Source organism: Barbus barbus (genome assembly GCF_936440315.1).
Source record: "Barbus barbus genome assembly, chromosome: 11".
NCBI lineage: Eukaryota > Metazoa > Chordata > Actinopteri > Cypriniformes > Cyprinidae > Barbus > Barbus barbus.
This window is the reverse complement of record NC_136739.1, coordinates 10,680,084-10,690,443: the sequence shown is the minus strand read 5'-3', so window position 1 is coordinate 10,690,443 and position 10,360 is coordinate 10,680,084. Positions and strand designations below refer to the sequence as shown.

General features: G+C 41.0%; 1 protein-coding gene across 1 annotated transcript; it reads left to right on the top strand.

Annotated features, from left to right (window-relative positions):
* Positions 1-9,795: 9,795 nt before the first annotated feature.
* Positions 9,796-10,107, top strand: LOC306877108 (protein reprimo A; the record flags this gene model as incomplete). The annotated part of the gene is made up of 1 exon (XM_079428645.1): positions 9,796-10,107. The coding sequence occupies one exon, from the start codon at positions 9,796-9,798 to the stop codon at positions 10,105-10,107; it is 312 nt and encodes a 103-aa protein (XP_079284771.1).
* Positions 10,108-10,360: the final 253 nt, after the last annotated feature.

Genomic DNA, 10,360 nt, shown 5'->3' with positions numbered 1-10,360 from the left:
TTATATCATGCATTTCTCTACAGTACACCTTTAAAAGAACGATGTCTCGATGTGGTCCAATTGCCAAAGACTATAGTTTCTACTTGTTATGCACCTTGTCAATAAATTTGTTTGATCACTCTTTAAGCCTCTAGCGAGTAATTAAGCAATAAATGAGCATTTGGTGTATTTTCACTTATTTTTGTGAAAGACCACAAATACACTATGATAACACTTGCAAAAGATGATAATTTTTGTTTTTACTTTTCCATACATCAATTTAATTCAAAACAATATGACGATGATGTGGTTGAGACAAAAGAAACAACCTACATTGAGCATATTTATATGTGGAATTTGTTTAACTTTACAAGTGGATTATTTTTAAATGAAAATTTGGAGTAGCATATATAATTTAATCAGGGCTCTCAAGTTTTATAAAAAATTTGGAGTGAGGTTACATTTGTTAGGGGAGGAGCCACTCAAATATTTGAAACTGACCCCTCGGCCCCAAGTTTTTGCTTGCAGTTCAATTTTATCTATTGTTCATAATTGACCAGCACAAACAAATTATAACAATTGGCAAATCTGATAAAAACAGGCAAATTCATCCAAATAAAATAAATGGTTTTATATATTTCAAAAGATGGAGCATAGAACTGTGCAGAGCTGCTTGTTGACTGAAGTACCTGTTCCATCTGTCACACCTTGATGGTATTATCTCTCTCACACACATACACACACACACACACACACACACACACACAGTGATTTAATTATAAAGATACATCTGGATCACCATGGTTTTAGCTTCTAGAATTGAACAGTTTTTGTCACTAGTTAAAAGACAAATATTGATTTATTGTGAAGGTCTTGATCTGGACAGTATATCACACATTTTGGAAATCTTTATTATTGGGATATTTTTTTGTCCTATTTGCTCCTAATGCTGACATATTTATACGCGGCAGTTTATTACATTCATCAGGGGGCAAAACAAACGTGGAGGCCATAATTAAATAATAATAATTAAAAACAAAAAGTCGCTCTTTGAAGGGTAGCTTACCTCCCGCCGACAAACTCGAATTCATTTCTACTGTACAGTAACCTACCAGCTAAAACCACAGATGTGAAGTCCTGGCGATTTTTTTTTTCACCCGGATAATCTAAATACAGCATAATGTATGTTTTGGCTGTATAATGTATGTTTCTTGATATATAATAGTAAAAACGCATTTTTATATCCCTGGTCGGGAAACCATAAGAACTACAAGTATGGTGGCTGATTTGTACACTTTGTAAGAAGTACTATGGCGCGTTTCTTGTGGGAATTGTAGTTTATAAATAGTGTACATTGGAGACGGCCCTGATGGTTGTTCTACTACTATAATAACAGTTAAATATACTCAATGACCTGATATCCTCGCGATTTTTTTCATCTTGATCATCTAAATACAGTATAATGTATGTTTCGACTGTAGGAGATTGTTGATATATATATAGTGAAGCTACATTTTCATAACCCTAAAACTAACCCTACTCTGGAAACTGGAAGAACTTCAAGTATGGACGCTGATTTGTACGCTTTGTAACACGTTCAGTGACGCGTCTCTACAGGGAACTGTAGTTTTTTAGGAGGCATGTAGAATCTCAAAAACACACACACTACAATACACAGTGGTGAGATACATTTAAAAAACAATACTACAAAAACTAATATGGTAATACGCAAGCGATGTTGGTTGTGGTTCTCTCCTTCAAAAACCTTTTCACATGATGAACACAACAAAAGATATACAACAAATTTATACATTTGCATTTTTTTTTTTATTCCTTAATGCAAAACAATACACCAAACAACACCAATAAAGATGATTCTGCTCCAGCATCCCATCTTTGGTCTGGTCTGGGACAGGCCACAGAATCTAGTCACATCACAGGCTTTATTGGCCCTAGCCAGGCATTGGGGGTAAAATCCTCTTGCATGCCTGATCCGCCCCTGGGACGCATGAAATTAAATGTGCAGGCAGGCTTCTTCCATTCCATTGTGTCCTACAAAATTAGAAGCACTGATTACTGTACCTATAATGCACCCTTTTTATAAAATGGATGCGTCCAGGAGGGGTTTTAATGGGTGAGTTACGGGAATATTAATTCTGAATAGTGAGGTACTTTAGTTGGGAATTGGTCCGCCTCTGGAGCCAGCGTCCTGAATTTCTGAAACAGAAAATGAGACAGAGAGTCAGCAATTTGGTTATCTGAGCCTGGAACGTGTTTGGCAATTATTATGAATTGATCGCATGCTGAGATCCATATTAAACATCTTAGGAGAGGCGCAAGGGCGGGAGAATGAGAACAGGCTTTATTAATACACTGAACGACTGCTTCATTGTCGCAAAGATACTTTTAGAAAACCATTCGTTCCCCCATAAGAAGGCTGCCACCATGAGGGGGTAAAGCTCGAAAAAGGCTGAGGACTGAGGTGAGCCCTGCAGCTGGCGGGGCCATGGAGACGCAAACCAGCGACCTTGGTAAAAACCTCTGAAGCCGATTGAGGGAGCTGCATCTGTAAATAGTTGGATGTCAACGGGAGATGAAACGAGGTTATTATAGAAAAAGAAAAGGCCATTCCATTGTTTAAGGAACATGATCCATAACCTGAATTTGTCGCGGCATGCGTGGGATAAGGAAATGAGGTCCTCGAGCAAGTGAACTGAAGAAGCGAGAAAGAAGAGATGCGAGATGAAAGGGTGGCCTTGGGAAATGATGCGCATGGCAAAGTTTAAGTGCCCGAGCAGTGACAGGAGTTCGCGTTTGGAACAGCTAGATTTGGCGAGGAGGGTAAAGGAGACTAGAATTATTCTATCTACCTTTTCCTCAGGCAGGGAGACCTGGAATTTAGCTGAGTCTAGGTTGATGCCGAGGAACTCTATGAATGCAGTGGGACCCATGGTTTTTTCCTGAGCAATGCGGATTCCAAGCTCGGAAATTTTTTTTGGACTGTGAGGATGTGGGCGTCGGGGGATGAAATGACTAGGAAATCGTCTAGGAGGTGGATGAGATAGGGAATTGCGTAATTGTTCGACCAAAATCCATCAAACGGCTTCTGATAGCATGACAAAGATCTTGCATCCGAAAGTTAAGCAGACGGCAAAATAGAATTTCCCGAGCCATCGTATCCCAAATAAATGCCATGAATCCGGATAGATAGGCATCACTTTGAAGGCAGAAGTGATGTCTATTTTTGCGAGCCAGGCTCCTCGACCCGTGATTTTAATCAATTCGGCTGCCTGATCTATGTCGTGGTACCTGAGAGAAAATTCGTCGAGGGGGATCAAACTATTGATGCTTGGGACCGTGGAATTATGAGGTGATGACAGATCGATATTTAGGCGTTTTTTACCCGAAAATCTTCTTGCAGCCACTCCAATGGGGCTGACACGAAACACTTCGAAGGGGGGTTTGTCGAAAGGTCCAATCATGAAGCCTGATTTTACTTATTTTTTGGTAAGGTTGTCTACGACGTCGGGCTCGGCGTGGGCGGATTGGAGGTTATTACAGATGAAATTTTGGGAAAGTGCGCATTTGACGCCGGGGTTAAAACCGTGACTGAGGCCAGACAGAAGATAATTAGAGAATTCATTGTCTGGATGGTGGGCGTGTTCGGTGGCCATTGGAGTCGATAGGTAATTTTTTGAATTTTTATTCACAGCTTTGTACACTGGACAAACAATGCGTGAGTGAACTCCGGCGCAAAAGCTACAGATGTGTAGGTAAAAGCATCGCTGTCTGTTACATCTCCCGTAATTAAACGCCATGCATGGCTGCCTGTTATCGGCTGTTCGCTCTGGGTCTGAGTTTGCGGCAGTTGCGGATCTTAGGATGTAGCTGGAGGATTTCACGCTGATGGGCTCTGGGCATGGGGTTATAGAGGGATTGATTCATGGGCAAGTCACGGTCGAGTGAGCGACCGACCTGCAAACTGCACACCAAATGATCCTGCAGCCTAGGAACACCCTGCTGTGGAGATATGGATCGAGTTCCATTGCGTGACTCGAACTGTGCATTTTGTGGGAAAAAGTTTGTGATATGTGAAAAAATGTCCCCCTCCATAGGACAACGTGAGCTCGGCTATAATTGCCAGGTAGTCATTGAGTTTGCGTCGCCTGTGAGGGAAGGTTGAACAGATGATATCTGTGAATCGGCTGAAAGCAATGGAGAACTCGGAAAAAGAAAGTATTCGAGATGAAAGGGAGTTTGGGTTCTTTAACGTGACTGAAAAATTCCCACCATCTATCTGTCGGTTAGATTCGGATGTGGGAAGGAGAGAAAGTAATGAGGAGAGATTGACATCTGCACCTGCTAATATCTGCGCTCGGATAGGGGGCTGGGGGCGGGGCTGTGTTTGACAGCGTGTGTGGCCAAGAGCTTGCTTGGGCTGTAAGCCCCGAGCTGAAAGGGGCGGGCTGCGGGGCTGTGTGAGGCGGCCAGTGCGGCCAAGCACTTGCTTGGGCTGCAAGCCCCGAGCTGAAAGGAGCGGGTTGCGGGGTCGTGTGAGGGGGCCAGTGCGGCCAAACACTTGCTTGATCTGCGAGCCCCGAGCTGAAAGGGGCGGGCCGCGAGGCTGCGTGTGCCGGCCATTGTGGCCAGGTGCTTGCTTGGGCTGAGAGCTCTGAGCTGAGAGGAGCGGGCTGTGGGGCTGTGTGTGACAGCCATTGCGGCCAGGCGCTTGCTTGGGCTGTGGCGGACGGCTGGGCTGCGGCCGGAACCGCATAGGGCCTTGCAGCGGCGGAATTTGGGGCGCGGCCCAGACTTACTGACGGCCTGTCGCCATGGTTTGATGGCCGAGGAGAGCTGGGCCCTGCGCTGGAGGAAGGTGGAAGAGTCCGGCAAGGCGTGACCAAAGGTTTGTTTTGCCTTTTTGCAGCCTTTGGGGCTGGGGTGGCCTTGGGGGAAAGGTTAGTTGGTTGCAGATTTTTGTACAAGTCATATAACTCTGCTTTGTTTAACTTGCGTGCAGGTTGGACATCGGAGTTGGTCAGCGCCTGCCTCAGACTTGACACGGTCCACTTTCCTATGGGCGGAATCGCTGGCCCGGTTGAACGGTAGGAAGACGCCGGGGAATCGGCTGGGGTTCTCGCCGGAGGTGGCGAGTGTAGGCATAGGCGTCTTGGGAGGCGAGTGGCTACTTGCGCCGAAGAACGCCCGCAAGATGGCGCCTGGGGCTCGACTGCGTTGCTATGCGGGGGAGAAGTGGTCCTGGGGTCGGTTGGCTGCGGTTAGAGAGTTAGAGTCGTCTCCTGACGAGGAAGTTTGTATTTGCGACATGGTAATGGTGTTTTTAGACAGGCGAACCAAATGCTGATTAACCGTCAATTGAATAGAGGTATGTCAGCTGTATTTATATCCGTGCATTGATTAACTTGAGAGCGAACCTCCTGTGTTAATTAGGCTAAGTATCTGACGTGCTCCTCCCGAACTTTGTTAATAAAACATCATAAAAATGAATTTACATACCTGTGTACACATAACATAAAATGAATCCGTGTGACTGATTTGCTTCAAATCGGGTGATTTTAGGTCAGCAGTTTGGTTGTGACTCAATGGTGCTCTCTGCTGGTAGGTAATAGTAAGATGGCGGATCGAACACTTCTGTCAGCAGTTTAGAACACAACGAGCGATCCAGTCATTATATAGATCAGTGTTACATACTCTAATTGAAAAACATGTTAACCTAGAAAAAGGTAAAATATATGCATGTTTTATCGACTTCAAAAAAGCTTTTGACTCAATTTGGCACCAAGGACTATTTTATAAAATTATTGAAAGTGGCATAGGAGGTAAAACCTATGACCTTATTAAATCAACACTGAATGTAAATGTGAAAATCACCACCAAAGGTACAGGGTATCTTTCCCTGGAGTATGGAGTGAGACAGGGCTGCTGCTTAAGCCCAACATTATTTAACATTTACATCAATGAACTGGCAAGCAGTCTGGAGCACACCTGTCAACACTCCCGTTTTTTTTCCCGGGAGTCTCCCGTATTTCACACCCATCTCCCGCTCCCCTCCCGTTTTGTTATTTCTCCCGGGAAACTCCCGTAATTTGTATGGCCCAAATCTAGTTATATGAATAATCACATCAATATTTTATTCCAAGGTTGTACAGTTGCCAGATCTTGTATAAAACGCATCACCCAATGCATCACCTCGACACAATACACAAATTTCAAACCATTTGTGACCTCAACTTGGCAATCTGGCAACCTACAACTCAGTTGCGCTGTAGATTTCTGCGCAAGTAGACGCGGGAAGTTGAATCTACCATCAGTGGTAGAAATGGAAGGAGAAGAGTCAGGTGGTGCTTAGGCGAAGAAAAAATATTTGTGTAAATTTAACAGCTGGACGGAAGAATTTAATTTCTGGTCTCGAAGCCATGCAACGCCCACGCCTTTTGCAAAGTATGTCGCACTAATGGTGGGAAAAATGACACATCTCAGCATATTAAATCACAGCGGCATATTCATGCAGCCGAGGCACAGAAGGGCAACACATGCTACAAACACACAATGTTAATGTTATGTACAATGTTACAATGTAATGTAATGTAATTTGTTCCGCGGTGTTTCTGTTTAATTTCTAAAATATATAAATGTATTGTATATATTGAATATATATATATTATACATATATATATTCCAAAATGATCACAACATCAGTAAGATGTATATCAGACTGCCACAGAATGTCAGCCAGTGGACAAAACTGAAACAAGATAATTTCTTACATGCTGTACTGTTGTTTTTTTTAAACAATGTCGTAAATATTTTTCTTGTTTCTTGTTTGTGAAAAAAAAGTATACATGTACTTATTTACTTAATTGTTACATATCTATTCTTGTTTTGCTTATTTATTATATAATTGTTTGTTCCTTATTCATGTAATGGACAATGCTTTGGCAATACTGTGCAAGTCATGCCAATAAAGCTCATTTGAATTCAATTGAATTGAGAGAGAGAGAGAGAGAGAGAGAGAGTTACGCTGCTCTGATTAAGTTGTGAAGATTTCCAATGGTCATAAATTTAATGCAGCTGTTGCATTTACACTGCAGTTGCATAAATGGTATGAGGCCTTTAAAGTACCTTTAAAACTGTCTGCAAATGTATAAGAATAAAAGTTGTTTTAAAGGAGAAGTGTGGTCATACCAAATATTGATTTGATGTAGCCTATATAGTAGACAGATTTATTTATGACATTATTTTTGAAAATATCCTTACTTAATAGCATTTCAAATTTCACATTTCTCCAAGTGTCTTGGAGATGTTGCCACAGTTCTTCTATGCATTTAGTCTGTTTCAGTTGCTTCTGTCTCTTCGTGTAATCCCAGATTGACTCAGTGACTTGATGATGTGTGGGTCATACCATCTGTTGCAGGACTCAAACAAACATCTCACTGGATTATTACAGTATTTTCCAAAGGAATGTTCAGAAATATACAACTATGACAGAAACTATATGTTTGTTAGGATAATTATAAACTGCAATGTCACCTCTTACTTTTCACCTCATCACTTGTGGAGGAAAAAAATAATATATTATGAAATGCTAAATTAAGTACACTACTGCTGAGTCCAGCCCACACAAACCATGACGGTGATCCTCACCAGTCCCAATGTCTTCCAGTGACCATCATCATCTTCAGTGTTTTCTTTCATTTGGTTTCTACTCACACGCAGTTTATGGTCTGGTTTGTCTGCAGGTTTCACCAGACCCAAGCCTTCTACATAAGTCTAATCACTCTCTATGCTGTTCCTAAGTGACAAAGGGAGAAAAAGAAGACGAAGAAGAAGAAACAACAACTTATTTTTGTTCACTCAACACATTCATGACCTGATTCATAATGGAATATGTACTCTTTACTTACTCTGATCTGACATCATGAAAGACTTCTGTTTAGTAGTAGTAGTAGTAGAATACATTAGAAGTAATAGATTCAGTAATAACAACACTCTGATTAAATGTATAAACCCAGTCCAACCCAGGCTACTTTTAACAATTATTACTAAATTTAGACAAAGTATTTTGACACTTCCGGGTTGCCAAATGTTTTTGGATCATAGATAATGTAATGGAATTATGAAATATGGACCAAATCTCAAAGACATTTTGTCCAAACAGCTACAGTGATTACTGCATCCATTGTGTGGTTGTTTTGCAATCTATTATTAGACTTTTAGTCAAATATGATCTAAGCTCGAGTTTGACTCTCAAATACTCAAATACAGCACTGCCCCTGTTGTCTGTAGGGAAATATAAAAAGTCATGTCTTTAAAATCAACCTGATTAATTTATGACGACTGACCAGCAGATGGAGACAGTGACATGTCAATGATGTCCTGATAGTAGAGAATGCCAGAAGAGTTGACTCATGTCTTTTCTGTTGACTTATGGGTTTGACAACAATCATTTTAAATAAATGCTCGGTGTACAGTAAATATATGGTACAAATGTTATTTAGACACAGGACCTTATAATAGTGTGAATCTTAAAGGTGAATTTTGATCACAACTGAAGACTAATGGACCCTCTTCCCATCTATGGGGTTTTCAGAAGTCATCGTAGATGCATCAATCTTCTATAGTGGTAGATGGCTACAGCAAATATGATTTAGCTTAGAAGCACCATTTTTGTCATCTAAAGCCAAGCTAACAAAAAGTATAGTGTACAGAACTTTATAGAAATGTTTTTTTTTTTTTTTTTTTTTTTTTAAGTTTGTGCTGTTTTCTTTGTTTTGTTTTTCTGCTTCTTCTGTTTTCTTCTTCAAGCTCTATGTACAGTACAAAACACGAATGAATGAATGAATGAGGCTGCAAAAATCATCTCTCTCAATTCAAATTTAACATAGCTGTACAATAAAACTGATATAAATATATTTTATTTTAATGCAGCAAAATGGTGTTTTTATAGGATGAATGCTTTTAAATCTCTACTTCGTTAACTTTGAAACCTTTTAAAATTATTTTGTTTTCAAATCAGTGTTTTGGTGTGAAATTTGAGAAATTTCTCTGGCTCGCCACTAAAGGATTTGCTCTCGATGTCAAGGTGAAGACATTAACAGTGTCTTATTTGTATTTTTCAAATGATCTTGGTTCAGTTCTTTGGCAGATGGCAGATATATGGCTTGAGTTCATGACAGGGAGGCCATAGCGGGTTCAGAAGTGACAGAAAATACTTTAGCAAGACAGGAGCCTCTAGAGATGCTGTGTCAGGGCTATAAACTTTGAAACCCTTAAATGTAAATATGCATTTTTAAAATTATTTTTCATAATAATGTTAATTTTAATAATTGAATAATATATATATATATATATATATATATATATATATATATATTACCATGCATTTTGAATGTAAAGATTATACTTAAGCACTCACAAGGCTTATTACGTGGTTATTAGACTGTTGTTTTAAATATTCCTCGGGGAACTGTAATACTACTAGTTTTGCTGTAGGTGGCACCACAAGGCAGAACTTGTGAGTGGGGGAATAGCAGTCAACTCCCATCGGCTCTTTCGGTGCTTTTAACTGAGCAGGTGTGATGTTGAGCAGAAGAGTTCTGTGTAGTTACAGTGAATCAGAGCAGGAGCGCGTCATGGGACGCCAGTGCGCCAAAGAAGAGACGCTGGATCGGTGCGCCTGACTTTACGGACACTTTTTACGCAATTTCTCATGCGTTCAGACTCCTAGATCGGAACTGCTCGATTTCTCTGACTTTTCAAAGTATTTTTTCAGGACGATTGTTTTAAACAGTAGACATGAATACTACATTTAACCAAACGGACAGCGGAATCTTCTCCAACCGGACTGAGGAGATCCTACTGTGCTGTAACTTCTCGTCGGTGGTGACGGATAACGGCTTCACGGCGGCCGCTCCAGATGAAAGGAGCCTCTTCATCATGAGAATAGTTCAGATAGCGGTGATGTGCGTCCTCTCCCTCACAGTAGTCTTCGGGATCTTTTTCCTGGGCTGTAACTTGCTGATCAAGTCGGAAGGGATGATAAACTTTTTGGTAACGGACCGGAGACCCTCCAAAGAGGTAGAGGCGGTCATCGTGGGTGCGTACTAGAGACGTGATGAGGATTATGCACTCCCATGACATGAAGTTTGTGTACCACCTGATGGACATGTATTTCGATGTCCTCATTGCAAACAGGACACAGTGTTATTTGGCTCGCTAATATGTATATATACATACATATTGTTTGGAAATCAACTGAATCAACTAACGCACTCTCTCCATTTTGCGCACACGCCTTTCTGCTCTTACATTCAAGTGCTTCATTATGACACGAACCACCCAGATTTCAAATCAGATACAG